This window comes from Stegostoma tigrinum, chromosome 12 (genome assembly GCF_030684315.1).
Source record: "Stegostoma tigrinum isolate sSteTig4 chromosome 12, sSteTig4.hap1, whole genome shotgun sequence".
In the NCBI taxonomy this organism is placed as follows: Eukaryota; Metazoa; Chordata; class Chondrichthyes; order Orectolobiformes; family Stegostomatidae; genus Stegostoma; species Stegostoma tigrinum.
In genome coordinates this window covers 35,408,218-35,436,022 of record NC_081365.1, presented here as the reverse complement: position 1 = coordinate 35,436,022, position 27,805 = coordinate 35,408,218, and the positions used below count along the sequence as shown (strand labels likewise).

The 27,805-nt window shown below is 40.3% G+C and overlaps 1 protein-coding gene across 2 annotated transcripts in view; it reads right to left on the bottom strand.

Moving 5' to 3' along the window:
* LOC125456754 (DNA polymerase theta) overlaps window positions 1-27,805 on the bottom strand; it is an 84,611-nt gene that overhangs the window by 34,849 nt on the left and 21,957 nt on the right. For both annotated transcript variants that reach the window (XM_048540138.2, XM_048540139.2), the window contains 12 exons: window positions 25,244-25,390; window positions 24,144-24,356; window positions 21,003-21,145; window positions 18,494-18,683; window positions 13,896-14,038; window positions 10,160-10,353; window positions 7,368-7,492; window positions 6,953-7,196; window positions 2,622-5,269; window positions 1,482-1,625; window positions 737-942; window positions 379-619 (listed from right to left, as the gene is read on the bottom strand). In XM_048540138.2, coding sequence (XP_048396095.2) covers window positions 379-619; window positions 737-942; window positions 1,482-1,625; window positions 2,622-5,269; window positions 6,953-7,196; window positions 7,368-7,492; window positions 10,160-10,353; window positions 13,896-14,038; window positions 18,494-18,683; window positions 21,003-21,145; window positions 24,144-24,356; window positions 25,244-25,390 — 4,638 coding nt within the window. The remainder of the gene's footprint in view (window positions 1-378; window positions 620-736; window positions 943-1,481; window positions 1,626-2,621; window positions 5,270-6,952; window positions 7,197-7,367; window positions 7,493-10,159; window positions 10,354-13,895; window positions 14,039-18,493; window positions 18,684-21,002; window positions 21,146-24,143; window positions 24,357-25,243; window positions 25,391-27,805) is intronic.

Below are 27,805 nucleotides of genomic sequence, written 5' to 3'. Positions count from 1 at the left end.
GCTACCTTCAAAGATCTGTATACACAAATTTCCAGATTGCTCTGTCCTCCATAAGATGTAGAACTATGGCATCAAATCTATATTGCTTTCACTAATCCCTCTGCCAAAATGCATCACCTTTCACTTTTACGTGTTAAATTCCACACATACTTATTCTTAGCTTCATTCTGTTGCAGTCTCCTTTAATGAGTATCTCAATTAACTGCCATTGATTTTAATCATTTCCCAAATTTGGATGGTTCAACAGTGAAATTTTAAAACAGAATTTAAGCCAAATATGACGATTTGTCCAAAAGATGCTATTAAACAATCCAATCTCTATTTCTCAAGGTATGACTTAGTCCTGCACAATATTATATCACAGGATCCCCAACTTACCTTGCAGATTTTCTTTCTCAAGCAGCAAATGAAGTTGATTCATTATACTGTAGACCAGTACTGACTCTATAGAGGCTCTGGTTCGCCCAGAGACATCAGTGTTTGCAGCCAGCCCAAGACTCTGAATACCATGGCTGGTGCTTACACCTTCCAGTAATGAAAGCTGCTGGGGGAGAAAATTGGTCACCATGTTATGAATTGTTCTCTCTTTGGATCCAGGATCTAGCAGCCAACATGCTACCTGGAAGGGAAAACAAATATTTACTTCAGTTCAGCTCTCAAAGTGGCATTTCAGATCTGAAATGGAAGCTAGTTCATTTCCAAATGGCTCAAAATCCCAGTAAAAATTAATTGAAACCTTTGGATCTTCATAGATGCCTTCCATGGAGATGTTGCAAGCCTCAACGAGAGTTTTGTAGTGTTGCTTGAAGTCATAAGTAATAACAGAGCGCTGTCCATCAGCTGTTGCATCTTGCTGTAAACATGAACGTATATAAAGAAGCCTTTCTTTCACAGACAGCTCAGGGTCGAGAGGCGGAGGAGCCAAACTGTTGCTTAAGTCACCTTTTAAAAGGAATTTTAAAAAAGGATGATAGAAACATAGAAAATAGTAGCAGGAGTTGGCCGATCACCCCTTCAAGCCTGCGCCACTCTTCAATAGGACATAGAACAATACAGCGCAGAACAGGCCTTTCGACCCGCGACGTTGCGCCAAACTGTCAACTAATCTAAGCCCATCCCCCTATGCTATCCCATCATTATCCATATGCTTATCCAAGGAAGTTTGAGAGATGAACTAATGGGGGCATTTCCAGCAATGAGTAGGATCATTGCTGATTATATAGTGCCCCTTTAACATAGTAAGATGCACCAAAGCACATTTAGGAGTGTAACAGGAACTGCAGCTTCAATAGTACAATAATTATTTTGTATGTAGTTGAATAACAACAAAGTGAATTATAATCAGTGCTGAATTTGCAGCCTAGCTGGGTTAAGATATTTGATCGTTGGGAGAAAGGGTATTCTAAACAAACCAATCTAGGGCAAAGATTTTTCAGACTAATTTAGATTGACCTAAGCTGTTAATTAAGCCATTTTCTTACCAGTAATTTCCTGAGTCTCCTGCAATGAGATGTAGTAAGCATCCTTCCCTCCCCATGACACGCACAAACCCACTATAACAAGGCCTTTGTGGCTGCTCACTTCAAATCCATTTGTCTTGGCCCGAACTTTTGCAGCAGTCTTGTCTAGAAAATAATTATAGACGTTAAAATAAAATTAAAATTCTACATATTGATGGTGCAGACACAGTGGGTCAAATGGTCTTCTTCCACACACCAACAATTCTGTGTCTCTGCATAATCATACAGAAAAATGAATTCCTTTCTGGACTCCAATTGTCTCTAGTGTTCAAATGCAGATGTTTGATGCAAATTTATTTAGCCAAATAGCCATCAATAAATACACATAGTCTCTCTTTGCTTAGTACACAGCAAAGTTCCTAACAATGTAATTGGCACCACCTTATGTCAATAGACACTGACAATGTCAAGTTGTTTGAGAGATGAGCTAATGAAGATATTTACAGCAATGAGCGATACAGATTTTACAAGTAACATTAAAAAGCTTCAGAAAATTTGAATGGTTTCCTTATCCATTGCAAAAACAGGGTATTTGTCCAATAATGTCTGATTTTAGCAAGTTGATTTAAAAAAAAATCTTAAGTGAGCTAGATGGTACAGGGCTTTGATACAAGTCTAGAAAAACCTGGGCTCAGAAGCAAGTTACACCGACCCTTCTCTTCAAGTGGTGTGGCTCTTAACCCAAATAAGCCTGGCCTCTCTCATTACGGTTCCAGTGGGCGTGGAATCACAACAAAATTAAAAAGTGACCATAAGTCCGCACCAATTTGGTAATCTTTGAGCTGCCATAGAATGGTTAAGAGAAGTGTTACTTTCTTTTTTTTATTAGCAACAAGATATCCTATTGAGGCAGATTAGAAGTATTCATTAGCAGTAGGGAACAGAAATAAGTTACATTCAAACTCCTTTGCCATTTAGAGAAACTGATTTCCCTCAGTCAGCAGAAGACAGCTTAGAAAATTTCTGTGTGGCAATATCTGAACAGGAAACACAGACTTTGAAGTAAATTTGTACAATATGAAATATGGCAAAAGGACCATCAAGAGCAGTCTGTTACTACGGGGATTGCTATGTTTCATAAATACAGATCAAATTACGCACCTTGCTTAAACCTGCCACCTATCTCTGAGCTGGGTGACAAAACGTGTGCCTTTTTCTCACAAGCAGCTGAGAGAGAGAATCTTGGTTTCGTTTTCCACTCCTTTATAAATGTATGGAATAGGGCTCGACTACTCGCCACATCAATAATGGTGAATGTTTCTGCACTGCAAGAGCTGGGCGGTGGCGATAAGTGGTCTTGTGAAAGCTGAAGTGAAAACCCTTCCCCTACGAAACAGCCATCAACATCATCATTACCATCCATCACAGGACTACAGTTAATATAATGTGATTGGGAACTTCCTGTTTCTTCTCTCCCAAAATCAGAATGATGAAAAGAACAAACGTACGTTGTTAATGGTAAAGATCGTTTTTGGCATTTTTCAGCTGTCACTGCAGTCGAAGAGGTTTTGATTCTGGGAGTCACAGGTTCATTGGGTGGTGTGGGAGGCACTTCATTCCGACTGTCTGGTCTGGACCCTGCCAGTTTGTCCGTTTCTAAAAGTGCAGACTGGTTATTTGCGTCTGTTTCTCGGCTGTGATTTGGTGAGACCTTAATAGCTGACTTCTCTGTCTGACATAACACCAGCACATGCTGTAGATTTGGAGTTTCAGATGTTTGTGCTGCATAGTTTGGAAAACCATACATTTCCAAGAGATTTCTCAAACAGTGGTCCTTCTCCTGATCATTGGTTTGTCCATTTACACTTGAATATTTCTGATCCAAAGTAGCTGGCAATTGATTTAGTAGCTCATTTATCTCTGGACTTCGATCAAGTTGAGTGTCTGACTGCATCCATTTCCTGTTATCTGCCACCTTACTTTCCAGCAAACAGTCAGACAACTCTTTACTTAATGTGCCCTGATGTGGTTTGCCACTTTCTATCAGACTATTCAACTTCTCCTGTTCTCGTAAACCTAGACTCTCGGCAATGTCAGATGTATCATTGTCCAGATTGTACATCCTTAAGCCCCCTAGGCAATGATTGCCAGAATTTCCATTTTGGTAGGAATCTCTAAAATCAGAGAGATTGAAGGACAACTCATTCCAACGTAAATATTTTTCAGGAGCTTCAGCAACAGTTTTCTGTATGTTATTCTGATCCTGTATTCCATCGTTTATTACCGGCCTATGGGAAGGCTGATTTTCCAGGTTCATATCTGTTTTAGGTAGAGATTGCTGGCCAGGTGGAAATATATGTGCATACATATCATCACTGGAGGAAACTTCTGTAAAACTATCAAATAAGCTGTCACTGATATTCAGATTTGTCTTATAATCAGTACTAGAATGGGCACAAAGCTCTTGTAACTGGAGCTGTCCTTCATTGCAACTTGGAATATCCAGTACGCTATTTAATTTTTGAACTGTAACAGCTGGGACACTTTCTTCAATAGAAGCTGGGGTCTTATAATTTAACATGAAATTCTGCAGCTGGGTATCAGTTAAAGAAAAATCATTGGTTTTCAATGAAGAGGGACCTGTTTCAGATGATGGAGCTGGAAGACTATTAGGTGATCCTATTATGGATTTAGTTAAATTGGAAAACTCTCCTTTCCTAGAGCTTCGTAGATGACCATCAGAAAAACTAGGATGTGCTAGTTGAAGTGTTTTCTCACTTGCTGCAGACTTATGTTTTGATATCTCACTTCCATTTGAAGTGTTACTGCTGGATTGCTTTGCATTAGTTCCAATAGTAACTAACCTCTCACCACTTTCTGGCCTGAAATTGCCGGTTAGCTTAGATCTTTTAGTATCTTGCTGATCTTCACAATTGGGCAACAACTCAGTGGTAGTAGCTTGCTCTATTATCTTTTCAATCTGTGAATCCAACTGAAAGCTCTCATCAAATACTCCTGTAACAGAATGCATCACAGAAGACTTGCCATCAACAACATTTAGGTCATGTATATTATTTTCCTCACTAACAGTTACTGGATGCCCATGTACTTTGTGATTTACAGCATCAATGGCATTGCTCTCAGCTCGAATGTGGTGCAGGGTTTGAGCTGTATTTTCTCCAACATTCTTCTTATTTTTAGCATCCCCAACACTTGTTTTGTCATTAGTCACTGGAAAGGAATTATTTGCATTGATAATGGTTTTTACAGATTGTATGTCATTGAAAAAATGCTGCCCAACTTTTGATAGATTCAAACTCTCCACAGTCATCTCACATTGCCCGTCAACTGATCCAATCTTTTCCTCAGTAAGACCATTTGGTGGCTGCTTGTTAGTGGATTCCCTACTGTAACTAGAATCCAGGTTTCCTGCATTCTTGTCATAGCACACTTCAGTCTTGGTAGCAATATGTTCCAATGAGTCAGTGACTGAAATATCTGGAACTCCATGGCTTTCTTCCGGTACTACTGAATTTGGATTTAAGGGTGCAACATTACAATATTCCAGACCATTCCCAGGCGCAGCAGCTGCCAGGGGAGGCTCCTGCTGTACTACAGTTAGCAACCGGTCAGGGGTCCATTCAATACCCATTGAAGCTAGATCTTGTTGAAGAAGATTCCTGGCCTCTTCCACAACCAGGATAGCAGCATCTCTTTCAGTTAGTCCTTTCCTTCCACTCACCCAGATACATCGTGTTTTCCTGCGCTCTAGAGCTTCACATTCACTCTCATCAACTGCTCTCCTGGAACTGATGTACAAAACAAAAGAATAATCCTTTAGTGAACAATTTTTGAGCTTCAATATTTATTTTCTCAACACAAGTACTTAGTTTGCTGGTAAGTTCATTTCTGGTACGATGATAGGATTATTGCAAGCTTTATTACCGAAACTATCACAAACTTTAAATTTATCAGAAGCATGCAAGTTTACAGAATGTAGAAATGTTCTGAAAAAACTATCCACTCAGTTGAGGATCCCACTGAAATAGCTTTCTTGTCACCAGTACACTGCTTCCAACCACTGAGCCAACTCTGAATCCCACTTGTCGCCATGTTTTTAACCTTTCTGAGCAGTCTGGTAGGTAGCTCCCTTTCAAAAGTTTTGCTGAGGTCCACAGAGGCTACACTAAGCACAGTACTTCAAGTGGCTTTGCCTTCTACATTTACCAACAAAAATTCAACTTAGAACCATCTTCCTTATCAGTCTATGCTGACTGTCCTTGATTAATTTGAGCTTTTAAGTGGTATTAATTTTCTCCTCACAGTTGACCAAGATTGGCCAGCCATTTGTCAGTCTGTCTCACTGCTCTCTGGTTCTTTTGCACTATGCTTGTAGCTAGGGAGTGTTGGGAAATCTAGGTCAACACCTTCACTAGCTTTTCCCTATTTCTCTTAACAGCCTGGGACAAATTTCACCATGTTCAAAGCCACTAAGCTCCTCATTATTTTTTAGTTCATGCTTCATTCCATCAAATATCTTACATTCCTCCTCCTTAATTACAGTGTCTGCACTAGTCACAGGTAGGTAAGAGAGTGAAGGCAGCGTTTGTTATGCTTGCCTTTACTGGTCAGTGCACTGAGAATTGGAGTAGGAGGTTATGTTGCAGCCATATAGGACATTGGTTCGGCTGCTGTTGGAATACTGTGTGCAATTCTTGTCTCCTTGCTATAGGAAGGATGTTGTGAAACTCGAAAGGGTTCAGAAAAGATTTACAAGGATGTTGTCAGTGTCAGAGGGTTTGAGCTATAGGGAGGCGCTGAGTAGGCTGGGGCTATTTTCCCTGGAGCTTCAAAGGCTGAGCAGTGACGTTATAGAGGTTTATAAAATCATGAGGGGCATGGATAGGGTAAATAGGCAAGGCCATTTCCCTAGGGTGGGGGAGTCCAAAACCAGACAGCATAGGTTTAAGGTGAGAGGCGAATGATTTAAAAGGGACCTAAGGGGCAACCTTTTTACATGTATGAAATTAAATGCCAGAGGAAGTGGTGGAGGCTGGTACAATTACAACATTTAAAAGGCATCTGGATGGGTATATGAATAGGAAGGGTTTAGAGAAATATGGGCCAAATACTGGCAAATGGACCAGATTTATATAGGATACCTGGCTGTCACGGGCAAGTTGGACCAAAGGGTCTGTTTCCATGCTCTATGATTCTGTGACTCTAGTTCCTCTTTTGTGAGCACAAATGCGCCATCTTCATTCAGAGCATTTCCTGTGTCTCCACATAAAGGTTGCCATTTTTGATGATTCCTTTTCTATTCACTTGCTGCCAATTTTTTTAGTCCCTTCTTTGCTTTTCTAATTTATTTTTATAATTTCACTCCTGCACAAAATCAATTCAATTGGGTTGTAAGGTTTATTGATATACCCATATCTATAGATTTATAAATCTTAGAGCTCAAATAATTACATATTCTGTTAAAGTTATACCTTTTAAATGGGACAGCTTTTCTCAGAGCAGTTTCTACATCAGCAGGGTTCCCCTGTGCCAGCTCAGATACAGAGCCAAATCCAGCATCATACAAGGCTCGAGCACGCTGTGCATTCAGCAAAGAAATCCGCACCAGATCACAAAGTTGTCGCTGAACACCAAAACTAAGACGGCTTTGAAACTGTGACAGTAGCAGCTCCATATTGTGCCAACCGAGTCGATTAGTAAATGCTGTTATCATACCTGTTGAAGATACAAAAGATCAGTTAATAATTTCATTGCTGTCAAGTAGAGTTAGGAAAGAACTGTGTTACTCCAGAGCAAATCAAAGAAGAGAACTATAGCCAACTCTGATCAAAAGCAGCATATACAGCTTTCACTCAGAGCTGTTTTGTCACTTTTTATAACTCTTGCCTGCATAGGTTGCTGCAGAATGCTGCAGAGATTGAAGCTGTCCTCGACTGCAGTGATATTTCTTTGCAACAATTCCAAGAGGAACTTCATTGATTAGATCGAGTAACACAAGGCTAGTAAAAAATCTGCAGCAACAGAAAAACATGCAATTAGGTATGCACATTCGTCAAGATTCACGTTAAATTTTGCTAGCATATCATTTTCACAACACAATAATAAAGCATTCAAGTTTTACATCAAAAACCCTACAGAATTCTAGAAATCATTTTCAATGCTTTCACTTCACCATGCTGTCAAAAACTTCAGTTTAAAATTAGACATTCTGAGCAGAATCTGTTCTTCAACTACACATAGAGGCCAACTTTGGTAACTGACAAGAGTTAATCAATAGCTTTCAATGTAACTGACAATCTCAAAAATAAGCACTTATAATGTAACAATAAGTTGAATATACATCAATGACATATAACTACACTGAAAATGCAGTGAGCCTCAAGATTATCAATAGTTAAGCTATATTCATACCTAACGTTCCATTACATGCATAGCAGGCGTAGGAATCTATCTAATTGGCATTGGTAGTAGACTTTTGTGCTGAGAGGCCTTCAGGACTTTGGACAGTGGGAAAAGCCCTCAGGATAACATTTTGTGAGCAGGCAAGCAAAAGAACGGGAAATGACTTTAAAGTGAAGTTCGCAGCATTAAACGGATACATTGACACAATTTTGTCAGCATCATTAAAGTAAAAGAACATTAAGCGAGTCAATGCTTAAGCAGGGGTTAACTATAATCACTTAAACCATTCTCTCTGGTAGCAAGTTCTACATTATCACCCCTTTTTAGTTATAAAGAAATTTCTTCTGAAGTACTCACTGGATTTCTTGGTGACTATTTCATATTGACATGTCTGGTCTTGAACATCTCCACAAAAGGAAAGACTTTCTCTGCATTTACTCTGTCACTCTTAATCTTAAACAACTTTTATTTGTTTTTTCTTCAGCTTTCTCTTAAGAGATTGAGCTTACCCATTGCTATACATATTTCTAGCACCATATTTGTATTTCTTTGCACCTTTTCAGGTGCATGTATGTCTTTTACACTGCATAACTATGAATGCACAGAGGTGCAGTCTAACCAAGGCTCGAGACAAATTTAGCACAGCTTCCTTACTTTCCAATTCCATTCCTCTAGAAATAAAGTCTAAAATTTTGAGCCCTGACTTTACAGGGAGTGACCAGTTTTTAAAATTTTGCAAAGTGGCTTAAGTGAACTTTGTAAAATGTGTGTGATAGTAAATATTTTGTGATTTCCAATTTTGGTGCAAAATGACCTTGTAATTAAAAATCTAGTGTCTTGTAACCAGAGCACCTGCTGTCAGTAGTTACACTGGAAAACATAATCTATTGGAAGTGCAGTAATATTAAGGTCTGTAGAAAGTGAGCGTAACATGACACAAGACCAAAAATTTGCTCTCTGCAAAACCTCAATTTGAGCTGCATAGAACAAGAAGGTACTGACTGAGGAATTCAGAAGAGAGAAAAAGATTTCAAAGACAATGTTGTTTCTGGATAACACTTACAGTCCTCAGATATACAAGTAATTGATAGTGACTGAACAATAGATTCTGCATTAACTATAGCAGGCTGAGAGGCCAAAACAGATAAACACACAAACATGAGCAGGGTTGCTGGAAGTTGGGGAAATCCATAAATGATACAAATATTTCTACAGTGTGGCTGATACTGGGCAGTACAACATGTACAGGTCACAGCAGTCACATCCCATTATTCTTAGTACTGAGGCACTTAGGGAAGCTAACAATAATGACAAAGAACTTCTGAAATACAATGATTTATTGTATAGCCACATACAGAAGAATACTACTGTCAGCTAGGAGGGAAGAAATTTTTTTAATTGACGATATTCATTGAGAGAACATTAACACTGACATTTTTGATTCAAGTTTTATACAAGCTTTGCCCATTTGACACACGGAAGTGCAAAAAAATGTTAGATACAAAATTATTTTCTAAATTCTTTACCCACTTTACTTTCTTAAAAAATTGTTTATGAGTAAACTCCACTTGTACACTAGCTCTATCAGCAAGTAATGGAAGGCATTGTGAACCTTGGGTTTAGAGTAATACAGTACGGAAACAGACCCTTAGGTCCAAGTCGTCCATGTTGACCAAGTTTGTCAGACTAAATTAGACCTATTTGCCTGCATCCCTCTTCATCTACCTGTCTAAATGTCTTTTATAAATGTTGTAACTGTACCTGCTCCTACCACTTCCTCTGGCAGTTCATGCCATGTATGAACCACCCTGAGCGTGAAAAAGTTACCCCTCAGGTCCCTTTTATATCTTCTCCTCGCAATTCACCAAGATGTTCAAATATTTTTGTTCAGTGATGAGCTGGCTGGAGAGAGAAGAGGTAATGCCTTCCCCACACAACCCAGCCCAGGAAATGGAATAACCTGACTGAGAATGGAAAAACACTCCAAAATGGGAGCTGCTTCGAACCGGTTTCTTATGATTACATAACGAGCAACATGTGGCAGGATTGGCAGTGATGGTGGAGCATGAAAGGAAAATATTAAATTGAGATTAGTTCAGATATAAACTTGTTATATCAGTAACCATAAGTTTAAAATGTAACAGTTTTCCACATGACGCATGGGCCACAGTAGTCTATGACAGTATTTCCATGCATCTTTACTCGAATCATTTATGGAGTGGAAAAAAGAAGCTGTGACAAACACAGGTAAACTAGAATCAAGAAGTCATCAGTACCTTCTGTGAATAGCCATTTGTCTGTGCTGCTTGTCCGTCTTGGGAATAAGTTTCCCCCGAATTGATCGAGCCAAGAAGCCTTCCTCAATTCCAACTAGTTCTGCCACTCTCTTCATTGAGGCTGACAACTTCTCCCACAAGCAGAAGAATTGATACCAGTCAATGGTTATCCATTCTTCATAGACTGGTGTGATCTGAAGCCAACAAAGAAATAACTAAATGAGCATCCCATCACAAAAACAGTACGCTAATACGATGATTTAGGTGGACAGAACAGGATGCACTGCACATGCAGGCTTGAGCCATGTTCACGACACAGTAACTGACAATGTTCAATTAGACAAGCAGATACAATGACACCATTCAGAGTGCTCTTGAAGCACAGTTGTAATGTTCAGAAATCTAATTCTAAACACGCAACTCAGTGTAGCAGCTAACTGGAAAATTGTCGTTATGTATAAACTGCCACACAAATTCTATTATCATTCATAGAGCAGTAAATAAACAAAAATGAACTCTCTATGAACAGAAAAATGCCAAAGACGATCTTGCAGTATCTTAATTCTCTTTTATGTGAACCCATTTGGAATTTGAAACTTTATAAACTAATCTCAAAATGGAATTAAATTAGATTATCTTGAAAAGGTACTTATTCACATAACTCAATCCACAAGGAATACAAAATACCAGATCCAAAATATCTGCAAGCACGCAGCTAATGGAGCTCAGCAACTGAACTCTGTGCCCTTGAAATGCACAAATGTACACTCAATCAGTAACCTAATTCAGTGCAGTCCACATCTATCTCCTGATTTAAGACTGCCTTCGAAAGAAACCTCTTTGATCAATCTTTTGTTCACCAGCTAAAATCAAGACATTCATCTGAATCAAAGCAAAAAGGCTGATCCCAGGCCCCAAGAGGACACTAGATCAGAAACTGCAAATGGAAAGGGAGAGTGTTGCACATCTTTAAAAGAAAACAGATGGACACGGTAGATATAGCTGTAAAAGTGATATACTTGTATATTTCCCATGGCAAAGCTGGAGAAGGAAAAACCCAGAGGAGAGGCCAGAGCAAAAACAGGAAGACATAACAATAACAACAACAACTTGTATTTAAGATAACGAGGTGTGGAGCTGGATGAACACAGCAGCCAAGCAGCATCAGAGGAGCAGGAAAGCTGATGTTTCGGAGCTAGACAGGTCTGAAACGTCAGCTTTCCTGCTCCTCTGATGCTGCTTGACTGCTGTGTTCATCCAGCTCCACACCTTGTTATCTCAGAGTCTTCAACATCTGCAGTTCCTACTATCTCTGAAACAACTTGTATATACATGGTCTCTAACAATAATAAAAATTCAAAGCATATTACGACTGGTCATCGAAAACCTGATTTAAGGAATATACTAAAGGAAGAAAGTCTATGAGGCTTTAGGTATGGAATCCCAGAGCTATAACATAGACCACCAATAATAGAGCAAGTAAGGGTAGGCATACTCAAAAACTCAGAGTTATACGACGGATACATCTTGGGAGGTTGAGATTTGATGGATATTTTGAAAATAGGGAGAGCCTAAGAGGGCATTTATGTAACAAAAATGAGAATTTTAAAATTAAGGTGCTGCTGAGCCGTAAGTACAGCAGATTTTTAAAAATTTGTTCATGGGATTGGGGCATTGCTGGCCAGGCAATATTTAATTCCCATCCTCAATTGCCCTCGAGTAGGTGGTGGTGAGCTGTGTTTTTGAACTGCCTCAGTTCTTGGCATGTACAGGGATCCACAGTGCTGTTAAAAGAGACAATTCCAGATTTTGACCAGTGACAGTAAATAACATTGATTATAATTCAAAGACAGACAATGTTCTCGTTGGATGCCCTTACCCTTCTAGGCAAAAGGGGCTGTTGGTTTGGAAGGTGCTGCCTGAAGAGCCTTGCATGGTGGCTCAGTAGTTAGCACTGCTGCTTCACAGCACCAGGGACTCGGGTTCAATTCCACCCTCTGGTGACTGTGTGGAGTTTGCACATTCTCCCGGTGTCTATATGGGTTTCCTCCGGGTGGTCCAGTTTCCTCCCACAGTCCAAAGATATGCCGGTTAGGTGGATTGACCATGCTAAATTGCCCCATAGTGTCCAGGGACGTTTGGGTTAGACATGGGGAAATGTGCCATGGTGGGATGCTCTTCAGAGGGCCAGGGTGAACTTGTTGGGCCAAATGGCCGGTTTCCACACTGTAGGGATTCGATGGTTTAATGCAATGCATTTTGTAGATGACACACACTGCTGCCATTGTGCATTAATAATGAAAGAAGTGAATCTTGAATCTGGTGGGTAGGGAGTGAAACAAGCAGGCTGTTTTGTCCTAGATGGTGTCAAGTTTATCGAATGCTGTCAAAACTGAACTTATCCAGCAAGAGGAAAATATTTCATCACCCTCAGAACTTTTGCTTTGTAGATAGTGGACAGGCACTGAAGAGACATGAGGCGACTTACTCGCCACAGAATTCCTAGATTCTGATGTGCTTTTGATTCTTGGGATGACAAAGGCATGAATGAGGGGTTTAGCAGCAGGCGAGATGAAGCAGGGTAGAGCAATGTTATGGAGACGGAAATAAGAGCAGCACCAAGGTCCAGTATTTGTGTCTAGGCCTCTGCTGTCATATGATACGGCTTGGCAGATGGCAGACGAGACTAACCTATTGGAGGCAGGTTCTGCCAGAAGTGTCTATGCGAAGTGGCTATCAAGTGTCATTGAGAGCTGTTGTTTTCACCGTTAACACTAGTTGTCAAGTGCTGTAACTTCTTATTGTCATGGTGATGCATGACAACGTGACCCATTTACAACAGTTCTACAACTCCTTGGTCAAAAACCGTGATGCATTAACTTCAATATAAACATGCCCACATTCACAATAACTTCAAAAAAAATTTTGCCTATACTTTCAAATACAGTTTGATTTTTCTTTTCTTTATTCATTCTCAGGATGAGGACATCGCTGGCTAGGCAGCATTTATTGCCGATCCCTAACAGCCCACAGGGCAGTTAAGAAACAACCACATTGCTGCGGGTCTGGAGTCACATGTAGGCCAGACCAATTAAGGATGACAGTTTCCTTCCCTAAAGGACATTAGTGAACCAGATGAGATTTTCTCAACAATTGACAATGGATTCACAATCAACATTAGATTCTTAATTTTGAATAGTTATTGAATTCAAATTTCATCATCTCCCGTGGTGGGATTTGAGCCCAGGTCTCTAGAATGTTATCTGGTTCTGTGGATTAGCAGTCCAGCAGTAATACTGCTATGCCATCACCCCCCAGTAGTTCCCCTTCAAGATTCACTTCTTTCATTGTTGATGCACAATAGCAGCAGTGTGTACCATCTACAAAATGCAGTGCTATAGGTCGTCAAGGCCCGTCAGACAGCATGAACAGTTGTACTGAAGGCAAAAACTATTCATAACAGCCCAATAAAATGTGCTCCACCCACCGCTAAGCACAGAAGGGATCTACAGCCTTAGCCTCACAGCGGGGTGAGGCTTGTCTCAAAAGCATAGGGAATGGGTGATGTCTAACACTCACTGCAAGGTGTACAAAACTAAACACAGATCAGTCTTACATGAGCATCAGGCTAATCAGACCAAATTTAATCAGGGATGTTCCAACTTTAATCCCCTAGTTTCCATAAGTAGCATGAATAATAATTAATGTGAAATCGCAGCAAAAATAGTTTATGTACCTGATAGAGAATATGAAGATCATTCTCCAAAACAAATCCTTTCATTGCTTTCTGTAAGTCAGCAAAGATTCTCAATGCATCTGGTGGAGACAGGGATGAAGCAAGAGTGGCTGCTCCTAACTGTGTGGGTCGATACAGTTGAGCTATGAACAAAAAATGACAAGGTAGGTACAATGAAACTATTAGAATCTTAAAGAACAGGAGGCCTCCATTTGGCTCATCATGTCTATACCAACTCTTTGAAACAGCAGTCCAATTCAGTTCCAAACTCCAACTTTTATAGCATATTTCCACTAACTAGTCCATTTCAATTACTTCAAGTCTTAGGTAAATAAATGTTGCCAAGAAATGGAATTTAATGATGCAATTTATACTGTGAATGAAGCATTATTTTCAGTGTTCTGCAAAATGATAAGTCAGCACACAAAATATATCTACTGTGCAAGTTTAAATGGCTATGTTTCATTCAAGAGGTTCATATACTAATGGATGTTGATTCTGAAAAAGATCATTAAACCAAATTATCTGAGAAATACAGTATACCTGAGACACAGTAAAAACCTGGAGTTGAAAATAAAAACCCAGACAATAAGTAGAGATAACACAGTGTGGAGCTGGAGGAACACAGCAGGCCAGGCAGCATCAGGGGAACAGGAAAGCCGACATTTCATAGAATCAAGAAGCATAGAATCCCTACAGTGTGGAAGCAGGCCCTTCGGCCCAACAAGTCCACACTGACCCTCAGAGCATCCCACCCTGACCCATCCCCCTATAACCCACCTAACCTATACACCTCCCTCAACACTACGGGCAATTTAGCATGGCCAATCCACTTAACCTGCACATCTTTGGACTGTGGGAGGAAACCAGAGCACCTGGAGGAAACCCACACAGACACATGGAGAATGTACAAACTCCACACAGACAGTCACCCGAGGCTGGAATCAAGCCTAGATCCCTGGTGCTGTGAGGCAGCAGTGCTAACCACTGAGCCACCGTGCCGCCCTAAAACCAGCGAGTTCACCATTACTCAATGGCAACCACAGCAAAGTTTCAGGCCTAGACCCTTATCTCTGAAGCAATTATTTCAGGTTCACATGGACGACTCTACCAAGAGCATATTTCCATCTTTCCCAGTGACTGGGATATACATGGTAGAGGCAGAATCAAACTAACTTTCAAAAACAATCAAAAAATTTAAACAGACAAGTTAATAATAACTAAAGTATGAGAGAGTAACAATTGCAATATGTCTAATAAGCCATGATTGAAAATATCAGGTTCATTTAACTAGTACCAGATGCATTAAAGAATTTGGGAAAAATTAAACTGAACTGAAAAACAGTCCAATGCAAACTCCTCATCACAAAAATTTAATTGTAAAAGTAGATCATCCTGTCTGAATAAAAAGGATTATAATATCAAAACTTAAGTAGCAAAGGTACAACAGCAACACTTTCCTGAAGATGTACGGCACAGAAATATATAGGTAGGAGCAACAGAAGGCCGTTAACGCCACTGAACCTGCTCTGCCAATTCAATACGACCAAGGCTGATACTCTATCTCACTCTGTCCCCATTCCTCTTGATGCCTTTCATATCTAGAAATCTATTTACTCTTTAAATGTGTTCAGTGAATTCCACAGAGTCACCACTTTTAAGTGAAGAAACGTCTTCTCTTCTCAGTCCCAAATGGCCTACCCTGCATCCTGAGACAATGATCCCTTGATCTAGACATCCCCACCAGGCGAACATCTTCCCCGCATTCTGTATGCCCAGCTCAGTCAGAATTTTAGACATTTCAATGAGATCCCTTCTCCTTCTTCCAATGAATATAGTCTTGTCAACACAATCTCACCTTACACAACAACCCACTACCCCAGGAATCATTCTGGTGAACCTTCACTGAACTCCATCTATGGCAAGTATATCCCTTCTTAGGTAACTAGACCTATGATGCACAAAATACTCCACATGCAGTCTCACCAAGGTGTTACACGGCTGCAGAAAGACATCCTTGCTGCTGCTCTCAAATCCACTTGCAATGAAGGCCAATTTCCCACTTGTCTTCCTAACTGCTTACTGTACTTGCGTGTCTGCTTTCCATGACCTAAGTACAAGGATACCCAGGTCCCTTTGTACATGAACATTTCCCAAAACACCACAATTTAAGTAAAATCATGCCATTCGGTTTTTCCTGCTCAAGTGGATTATCCACATTATACTGCATCTGCCGTGTTTTTGCCTACTTACTCAATTAGTCTAAATTTCCTAAAGTTCTTTCATTCCTTTTCACCACTTACAATTCCTCCTAGTTTATTGATGGGAGCAAATTTGAAAATATTACAATTATTCCCTCACCTATATCATTGAATGATATATATTGTGAATAGCTGGGTTGCTTCGGTACCTCAATTGATACCACCTTTCACTTTAAAAAAATCCATCTCTCCCTAATCTTTTTCTCAATCTATACCAGTACATTACCCTCATCCCATCCACTTTAATTATGCACTCTAGCTTCCTATATGGAAGTTTATCACTTCATGAAAATCCCAATACACCACTTCCACTGGTTCTTCCCCATCTTCTACAAGTTACTGTTTCAAAAAATTCTGGAGGTTTGTCAAGTATGCCTAATCCTTATGTTCACTTTATGTAGTCCTGTTGATATTACAATCCGACCCCACCACCCAAGACATTTTTCCATCCCCACCCTTGCCTGCCTTCAGGAGAAACCACTCTCTCCGTGGCTCCCTTGTCCGCTCCACTCTCCCCTCCAACCCTACCATACCCGGCACCTTCCCCTGCAACCGCAGGAAGTGCTACACTTGCCCACACACCTCCTCCCTCACCCCATCCCAGGCCCCAAGATGACTTTCCATATTAAGCAGATGTTCATCTGCACATCTGCTAATGTGGTATACTGTATCCATTGTACACGGCGTGGCTTCGTCTACATTGGGGAAACCAAGCGGAGGCTTGGGGACCACTTTGCAGAACACCTCCACTCGGTTCGCAATAAACAACTGCACCTCCCAGTCACGAACCATTTTACCTCGCCCTCCCATTCCTCAGACGACATGTCCATCATGGGCCTCCTGCAGTGCCACAATGGTGCCACCCGAAGGTTGCAGGAACTGCAACTCATATTCCGCTTGGGAACCCTGCAGCCCAATGGTATCAATGCGGACTTCACTAGCTTCAAAATCTCCCCTTCCCCCACTGCATCCCAAAACCAGCCCAGCCCATCCCTTCCCCCCCACTGCATCCCAAAACCAGCCCAGCTCATCCCCTCCCCACACTGCATCCCAAAACCAGCCCAGCCTGTCCCCGCCTCCCTAACCTGTTCTTCCTCTCACCTATCCCTTCCTCCCACCTCAAGCCGCACCTCCATTTCCTACCTAGTAACCTCATCCTGCCTCCTTGACCTGTACATCTTCCCTGGACTGACCTATCCCCTCCCTACCCTCCCCACCTATACTCTCCTCTCCACCTATTTCTTTTCTCTCCATCTTTGGTCCACCTCCTCCTCTCTCCCTATTTATTCCTGAACCCTCTCCCCATCCCCCTCTCTGTTGAAGGGTCTAGGCCCGAAACGTCAGCTTTTGTGCTCCTGAGATGCTGCTTGGCCTGCTGTGTTCATCCAGCTCCACACTTTGTTATCTTGGATTCTCCAGCATCTGCAGTTCCCATTATCTCTGATATTTTCTACGTGGCCTTGTTTAATATCCTTTATAATGGACTGTAGAATTTTATCTGCTGCTAATGGTAGACTAACCATTTTTTGATTTTTTTTTTAAATTAATGGAGTTACGTTTGCCACATTCCAATTTAGGATGTGTCAACTATGATAAATGGAACTGGCTTTAGTAGAAAACATATGGGGTATCTAAGGTTTTGGAGTAGATCTGTAGCTCGGGTTGTGGGTTTTGAGGTTGGTTGGCTCCCCGAGCTGTTTTGCAGACGTTTCGTTACCGTGCTTGGTAAGATCCTCAGTGCAACCTCTGATGAAGCGTCGGTATGTTTTCCCACCTGGTTTTTAAACTCTGGGATCCATTGCGATGGATTACCTCACTGCCGGGTTTCCTTCATAGTGGAATGTATATGGAGTTGAGTTCAATGTGTTTATTAATAGCCTACTTCGTGGAGTGCCATGCTTCTAGGAATTCTCGTGCTTGTCTCTGCCTAGCCTGTCCCAGGATCTTGGTGTTGTCCTGGTCGAAGTTGTGGTTCTCCTTGTCCATGTGGACAGGCTAGGCAGAGACAAGCATGAGAATTCCTGGAAGCATGGCACTCCACAAAGCAGGCTATTAATAAACACATTGAACTCGACCCCGGATACATTCCACAACGGGGGAAACCCGCAAGTGAGGCAACCCATCGCAACGGACCCCAGAGTTTAAAAAACAGGCGGGAAAACATACCGACGCTTCATCAGAAGCTGCAGTGAGGATGTTACCCAGCATGGTAACAAAATGTCTGCAGAACAACAAAACAGCTCGGTGACCCAACCAACTTCAACATATGGGGTGGCTTGGCCGAACTCTAGAAAATGTGTGAAATTTTATTTGTAAAAAGGAAAAGGAAAACATTACTTTTCTCTCCCTCCTGGTCCTCTTCATGTATTTGAATAAGCTCATTCTCCATTAGGTACTGTATGGAGTCCTCAATAGCATTGCCCTGGATTGATGCTACTTCAGTTCCTTGTACACTGGCAGCCAGCAGTGTGCATGAGGCATACACACGGACATCTTCTGGGCTACTGGCAACACCACCTACTATTATCTGAAACCAAGGAAAAGAGCCAACAGTTTTAAAAATCCTATAACATCCAGAACATTCCCCAAATCTGATGGATTATTTTGACACGAACTAGTCCAAACGAGACAGAACTATGGAATTGGAACATAATGCTACTTACCAATTATTTCAAACATACAATCTTAAATCTATTTTCTTTCCATTATTTTGTCCCGAGCATGGGAATCCAGAACCCCACGCTGATGTCCTGGGAACACCAGCCCCAGTCCCATCATAGCAGATAGCAAAATTTGAAACTAATAAAAAATAATCTGGAATTAAAAGCCAGCCTAATGGTGAGCATGTTACCACTGTTGATTATTGTAGAATCCTGTCTAGTGCACTAATGTCCTTCAGGGAAGGAAATCTGCCATCCTTACCTGGTGTGACCAACATGTTACTCCAGATCAACAACAATATGATTGGCTCCAAACTTTTCTTTGGGTAATTAAGGATGGTTAATGAATACTGGCCTAGCCACCTATGCCCACAATCCATCAATGAATAAAACTAAACAAAACTAATAAATTACAATCCGTGGGTCATACATATGAAAAGTTATGTGAAAAATAACAAATTGCTATGATTAAATAACAAAGTAAATAACCAAGGCTGCAAAGACAGCTGGGTTACATCATCATAAATGATTGCTGATCCAGAACTTTTATTATTGAATTACTATCTGAGATTGAAATCAATTTAGGGTTAGGGTCCTTACAAAATGCTGTAAGTTAACTGTTAAATAGCTAATCTAGTTAACAGATTGAAGTCTGTACTGATTTGTAGACAATAATCTTATCAGAATTTAAGCAATTTATATAATTTTGGCCAAGTGACTTGGCAGGAAAAACTGGTTGCCCTTCCTTCCTCTGGGAGTTGGCATTAGCCTTCTCAGGCATCAAGATGAGCATCTGCTGGAAAGGTTCCATCCATTCCTTCTGGCATATTTTATTTCTTAATATAACAGAGAGAAATATAAACATCTGAATTTATTATAGTTTTACTACAAATGCTGCGGTGATTCAACCTATAAATGAATCATCAAATGGGCTGCTGTGAAGATGTGTAAACAGATCACTGATGTTTTCAGAAACAGTAATGTAAGCAATTTTCAACTATATATACACATTCATGAACTTGGGCTCTGGAGTCAGAAATTTATTTGGTTCTGTTAGCGCTGCCTGGACAAAACAGCATATAATGGCTGACGAAAACCCCAACAAGCTTTGCAATACATGTTTAACAGAAATTAGAAAGTGTGGGAAAAAGTTGTGTTCTCAGCACATAAAACAATAGCTGTCCGTAAGATCAAATGTGCAACATGAAATTGCTATTCTAAGAACATTTCACAACAATTAATTGTTTCTCTTAAGTTGTCTCTAATCTATCAGTTTTTATACCACAAGTAGGTTTTAGTTAAGATTCTTCAAGATCATTATTGATATAGTTTCCAAATGAATTATAGATTTAACTTACATATATAAATATATATATATTTATAAAAGCAATTGGAAGGCATTCTCTACACCCTCTATGGTGGGAAAGCTCAAAAAGCCTCTGCTACAGCCTTATACAAGACAAGCAGACACAGACATCATGGTCGAAACCTAAGGGTCGCTGGTAACCATGCGAAGTTCAACTTCTCACATACTTCTCAAATAGCCCATTCAGATCACAGCAACAAAAAATTATTAATACAGAGTGATGTACCAAAAACACAATCATAGTCACATAACCCAGCACTAATTAACCAGTGGTATACAGGGGGAGGGAGTACATGCTGCCATATTAAAGCAACAAGTAAATATATAAAAGACAATTTGTTTGAATTGAAATTAGAGCCCTCTTCCAATCTAAGCCAAAGATTAAAGGAGAAACGGAGCCCTTGCATTGAGGCCGGATTCAGGGAGGTCTCTGACCTCTTCCTGTATGACACTGGGGAATGCTTGAATAACCTGCCACGTGCCTGAACTCTGCTGTCTCCTCAAATTTACTGCCTCCGAAAGGCCGCTCCCAAAGGTTCACATTTTGTATATTTAATAATGCTATTGTATGCAAAACAACAACATGACATGGGGATTTACAACTTCCAAACTTTTATTATCTGAAAGCTAATTTAAACTTGAAGAGTATCACACATGAGTATCATATGACACATTCTACAGCAACAATTATTAATTAGGGGACAGGAAATAAAATGTGGACACTAGTTTCTAAAGAGGTAATGATTTGTAGCCAAGAGCTGTATTCACAAAGGTTCAATTCCTTCAATTTTAAGTAGGTCCTGCCAATCTTTCATCTTACCTCAAGGATAGCTCGGATCATACTGGTAGTGACACCCTCTCCTTCCTTCTTCATGAGGCAGCTACGAATGGGTTTAAGACAGCCCTGTATCAGGCTTATTCCTTTTGCCTTCTCTGCATTCTTACACACCAGTATACTTTCACCTGGACCAAAATTTAACATTAAACATTTTTATTCTTAATTTGATCTCTTTCTCACCTTGCTATTCCATACCAAAAAAATCAAATGTATGATGAATTCAGAAAAAAATTTGCTCACTGTAATTCCCATTCTATTTCATGTAACTGTCCTAAAAGTTGAAGACAATCAAGTCTCTGCAGAGATTTTCTGGATATGTAGTACATATATTGCAACATGTAATGTAGTAGATAATAATGAACTTGTATATAACTTTTGATAAAATTAACACAAATTATTTTAGTACAGTTTATTTCAAGTTGATCGCACTTCAGTTCAAATGCATATCCTAATACTTCATTCACATTTTATTTAATAAAAGATTTTGATTTAATTCAAATCTGCAGAACTACTGTCAAGTGAGCTTTAAATCTTTATCAGTTCCAGCTGGGAAAGTACGGGACTGCTGTAGATAGTGAGTGACATGTTAGTACAGCTGTAACAATGGCCTCCACCAGACAATGTGGTAAATTGCCTGGGTGCATCCTATCAACATAAAGTAAGACAAATACAAACCAGCCAATTGCTGCCTCATCAGTCTACACTTAAAGTGATGGAAGATGTGTCAACAGCATTATTAAGCAGCACTCATTCAGTAATAATTTGAACACAGATTCACGGTTTGAGTTCCTTTAGGGGCACCCAAATGCTTTACATGGTTGGTCCAAAAATGGACAAAACAGCCAAACTGAGCAAAATCGCGAGCTGAAAGTGAGATGCAAGTGACTGCCCTTTACATCATGGCAGCAATTGACCAAGTGTGGAATCAAAGAACCCCAGGAAAATTCATTTCAAAAGGTAGTGGGGGGAGAGCCTGTAACAGCTGGTGTCATACTGAGCAGTCAATATTGTTGTGATTAATAGAAATCAATCACCTGAGCCCCAGGACATTGCTGCAAGAGTTCTCAGGGCCCGAGGATCAACCATATTTAGACAATTCAATCAGCACCCATCAGCAGCTTAGTCAGCAATAGTTTCTATCTATAGAAATGCCCTTTAGTACCTTCAAAACCTACAACATTTTCCAATCAGAAAAACAAGAGTAAGAAATGGATGGAACAAGCTCAGTTTGAAGTGGAACCATATTGCCATTCATTCATTCACAATCACTGAGGCAAAGACCTAGAATTCCCTCCCTCCAGAGCGCTGCGGTTGTAACTACACCACATGAGCTGCAGCGATTCAAGATGGTGCATTACCACCAGCACCTTCTCAAGTTAGGGGTGGGGCACACTGGTATGTCCAGCAATGTTCCATTCCATGAATAAACAATTTTAAAATTACAGTCCAGGAAAAAAGGTATCTTTCCTCAAGATAACCGAAGAGAATTGATTAGAAATTAATTGAATATTCATGTCAACTCTCACAGACTAGTTTGCCCATCAGCACATAATATACACCAACGTAAAAATTTTATTTGAAACAAGCCGGAAATACCTCAGAGTTAGAAGGCCTCAACTCATTTCACACCTCTTCTAGAGGTTTGTCAAAAGACACCTGAATAGGTTGATGAAAAATATCTACGAGATCCTTAATACTGTTGATAAGGCAGTTTGGAAGCTGCTTTAAAATTATGGGTCATCCTTTTAAGCAGGAGGCAAAATCGTTTTTCTCTCAAAAAGGGCTGTGCAAAGTCAGAATGGATTTGTGGAAGGGAAATCATGATTGACAAATCTGCTAAATTTTTTTTGAGGACATTAAGTAGTAAATTGATAAGGGGAAACTAGTGGATGTTATTTATTGGGACTTTCAAAAAGTTTTTGATAAGATCCCAAATAGGAGTTTAGTGTGTAAAATTAAAGCACATGCAATAAGGATAGTGTACTCACATGAATCAAGAACTGCCTGGCAGACAGGAAAGAAAGAATAGAAATAATTGGCTCATTTTCTGAGTAAGAGCCAATGCCTAGTGAGGTACTGTAGGGATCAGCGCTTGGACACCAGCTATTCCCTATATATATTAATGATTTAGATGAGAAAATTGAAGTGTAATATCTCCAAGTTTATAGATGGCACAAAGCTGGGTAGGAGGGTGAGCTGTGAGAAGAGTACAACAATGTTTTAGTGTGAATTGGACAAGTTGAGTGAGTGGGCAGAGGCACTGCAGATGAAGTTTAATGTGGATAAATACGAGGTTTCTACTTTGGTGGCAAAAACAGGAAGGCAGATTATTATAGATAAAGGCAGTTGTGCATCCATAAATTGAATCCTAGTACGACTACGTACAAAACTTTGAATCAATTGCAATGTTAGATGTTTTTATATGTATTATTTTAAATCAGGTCTACCAACTCTCAGTAGCATCCCTCTCCTCTGCTACCAATGCCCCTTCCCATCCCTCAATGCCTTCAGAAGGACGAACATTAACATGTTGTAATTGTGAAAGCACATCTAGCTTAAATTTGCTACTGAAATCAGGGTTCCAAAAACAATAGATATAAAACAAATCTCCCCTTCCCCAACTGCATCCCTAAACCAGCCCAGTTCGACCCCTCCCCCCACTGCACCACACAACCAGCCCAGCTCTCCCCCCCCCCCCCCACCCACTGCATCCCAAAACCAGTCCAACCTGTCTCTGCCTCCCTAACCGGTTCTTCCTCTCACCCATCCCTTCCTCCCACCCCAAGCCGCACCCCCATCTACCTACTAACCTCATCCCACCTCCTTGACCTGTCCGTCTTCCCTGGACTGACCTATCCCCTCCCTACCTCCTCACCTATACTCTCTCCATCTATCTTCTTTTCTCTCCATCTTCGGTCCGCCTCCCCCTCTCTCCCTATTTATTCCAGTTCCCTCTCCCCATCCCCCTCTCTGATGAAGGGTCTAGGCCCGAAACGTCAGCTTTTGTGCTCCTGAGATGCTGCTTGGTCTGCTGTGTTCATCCAGCCTCACATTTTATTATCTTGGAATTCTCCAGCATCTGCAGTTCCCATTATCTCTGATATAAAACAACTGACTGCTTACCCATTGTGTCCACTCCTTTCCTTCCAGCTCTCCCAGACATCTGTTTGTAAGTGATAACGTCAAGAAGCCGCCCATTAAACATCGGCGATCTAATAATCACACGCCGAGCTGGAAGATTTACACCAGAGGACAGGGTGGAAGTAGCCACAAGAACACGAATTAAACCTTGGCGAAATGCCCCCTCAATGATATCCCTTTCATCAAAAGTCAATCCTAACGTGGAAATGAGAATGGCAGAAATCAATGTTGATCATAAATAACCCATTACTGATTATGATTATGAAATAAAGTTAAGCATTTATTGATGATGTCATTATTTTTAAAAAAATACTCATGGCTAAAGAAAATCATTCATTACAATGAATTCCTTTGACTAATTTCTGATGAAAATAGACACTTTGTGTTCTAAGTTGTCCGACAGCTTTGACTGCTCCAATAAGTTCACACATCTTTAAGACAAATTCACATATACTTTAAACAACGTCAAAGGGCACCTGGTCATGCCCCTTCCACCCTAACCACAACCTCCCTCACCCTGGACTTATAGCCATGGGGGATCTTCAGCTCCCCAAAAGGGTAATCTGGCTATCCAAGATAAATTCACAAACTCAGTCCTGGTCTGCTCTGTGCATTCTAGGATCCAGGTAGCAGAGAGAATAAAACAGGATTTAAATGGAGATGACTGCCCAATTAAGTGGTAACTATCTTCACATGCATGAAACCAGAGCCCCCTCCCCAGGCAAGAAAATCAGAAATAATACATTCAGGTTCAGAACTTCAAATGTTTGACAATTTTCATCATGGCAGAGAGGGCTCATGTTGAAAATCTGGACCTTGCACACACTCATTCATATAAGCTGCTTTTAGGTAAACCTCTATTATCTCAGCCATCTTCACACACACAAAAAATCTCCATTCATCTAAAACATCGAACCAAGCTAGTTTTCTATAAAAGAGTCACGTTAACCCCACACAACTAGCAAACTTAATATTTTGTTTTACACATATGCCTTGTAGCTTTAGTTTATGAAACATTTTCAACATCAAGGGAAAGTAGTTAACATTACATTCTACAAAGGAATAAAAAGAAACTGTAATACCAGCATGATGAAAGGCTACGCCCTGAGGTACGGTGCGGCCTAGCACTACATCAAGCCCGGCTGGAGTACGCTTTAGCTGATCCACTGTCTCTTGGAGTTCATCCCTGCGTAGGGTGAAAGGGAGCAATTTGGATGCCTTTACAAATCCTAAATAAAATATAAAAAATAAAATGTAAAGCACAAATCACGTAGTTTAACTTAATGACACCAGTTGTAACTAGATAGTAGCACAAGACAATGATTATCAATATAGAATATATAGCACAAGATTTCATCATTCAGCCCATCATACCCAAGCCAGCACTTTTGAAAGAAATAGCAGGTAAAGGCAACTATTCTGTCTCTCCATAACCCTGCAATTATTTCCCTTTTCAAATCCCCTTTCAAAAGTTACTACTGAATCTGACATCCACCACTTTCTTGGAAAGTGCAATACAAATCATAACACGCTGCATAATAAAAATAATTCTTCACCTACCATCTGCTACTTACCCAATTATCACAAAATAGAGTCTTCTGGTTACTAAACTGAAATGTGGCACCCAGAAATAAACAAAATAACCTACTTAAGGCCTGTGATTTCTCACAGTTTTTTCTCGCAAATTTCTGCTTCATGTAATCTATGCCTCTATTTATAAAATCTCAATGTTCTATTTTTTTTTTCCAAAGCCTGTTTTCCTGCCATCTACAAAGATTTTTGTTTGTGAACTCCCAGATCTCTCTGAACATGTGGAGACTCTTCACAGTGAGATAAACATTTGAATTAGTAAATGATTTACAACACATTCAAACTTCAATGATTACCACTTATGGTGATCAGTAGGAATGACAGAGCAATATCCCTTTTTCCAAAACCATTTCAATGTGTATAAGCCCTCTTTCCTTATTTGTATTGGCCAATTCGAAAGCGATTTCTTTTGCTACCTCACAACCAAAAAATAATTGTACGGCTTTTGGAAATGCATGCTCAAGGGAATTCAAACTGGATTGATCTGTCAGCTTCAGGTGAATTGAACATAAAAGCAGTTTCAGTTTTTGTTTATTAAAGCAACAGCCTTTGTCAATAGTACTACCAGGGAACAATCAGAGAAGGAAAAAAATGTTTTCATTAACCACTGTGCAGGCTGCAGAGGGCAAGTAAATAATTCACTGGAAGAGGAAACTCCATAAACCATGCCTATTCTCAGCGATGGACAGCCCAACACATCAGTGCAAAAGATGAGGCTGAAGACTTGCAACAATTTTCAGGCAGACGTGTCAGTGAATGATTCCATTTCTGCCTCCTCTGAAGGACCCCAGCATCCCAGATGCCATGTATATTCTGTACACAAATCCATCCAATCTCAAACATCAATAAAGCGGTGGAACTCATCAGAACTCTAGCAGCACTTGACTAACAATGACCAGCCCAGTGATGCTCAGTTTGGTTTCCATTATCAAACATACTAGAGGTTACCACAGACCAAAGCTGAAATGGACTAGCCATATTAATATGTGACTACAGAAGAGTCAAAGGCAAAGAGCCCTGCAGTAATTAACTCAGAACCACACAGCCCAAAATCTGTTCACCATCTACACTTGAAATCAGGCACACTCCCCACTTGCCTGGATGAGTGCAGTTTCAACAACGCCCGAGAAGCTTGACATCATGTTCTATCATCTAGGATAAAGTAGCTTTGTTGATCAGTACCATAACCATGAAATTTCATTCTCTTCAACCTTATTGCTCAGTAGCAGCAGTATCTACCATGTACAAGATGCAGTACAAAATTCATCTAAGCTCCTTAAGAGAGCACCTTTCAAACTCAGAACCACTACCATACGGACAAAGGCAGCAGGTACATGAGGACGCTACCACCTGCACGTTTAGCTCCAAGCCTCTCACTATCCTGATTTGGAAATATATTACTTATTATGTGAACCCCCAGATCTCTCTGAACATGTGGAGACTCTTCACAGTGAGATAAACATTTGAATTAGTATTACATTCCTGTAATGTTGCTGAGTCAAAATCCTGGAACTCCCTCCCTAATGCATTGTGTAGGTATCTACACTAACTGGATTACAGTGGTTCAAGAAGGCAGCTCATCATCGCCTTCTCAAGGGGTACTTGGGATGGGTCATAAACACTGGCCCAGCCAGCAATGAATTAAAAAAAACTGCTTTTTAAATTCAAAGGACTGGAACCTGACAGAATTTAAGAACCAAGGAGTTGCTAGAGTGGACTTTGCTGCTGGAAGTCAGTTCAGGGGTTATCAGAATACTGTGTGAAATTATTTTCAAAGGATGCTGAAGACTCCCTGGCAGGGAGAAGGGAGCCTTCTATAAAAGTTGGGAGGGTCTTGGACTTGAATCTGCAAGTTTACATATCTGCTGATTGCAAGGTGTTAAGTACAAATGTAACTAGAATACTTTAGTATCCATTAGTCTGTTAACATCTTCTTTAGTTCAATGTGTAGTTGCCTATTAAGCAGTGTTGATTTTACATTCTTAAAAATATTTAAACCACATATAAGCATATGGACGTACATGGAATAGTGTAGGTTAGATGGGCTTGAGATC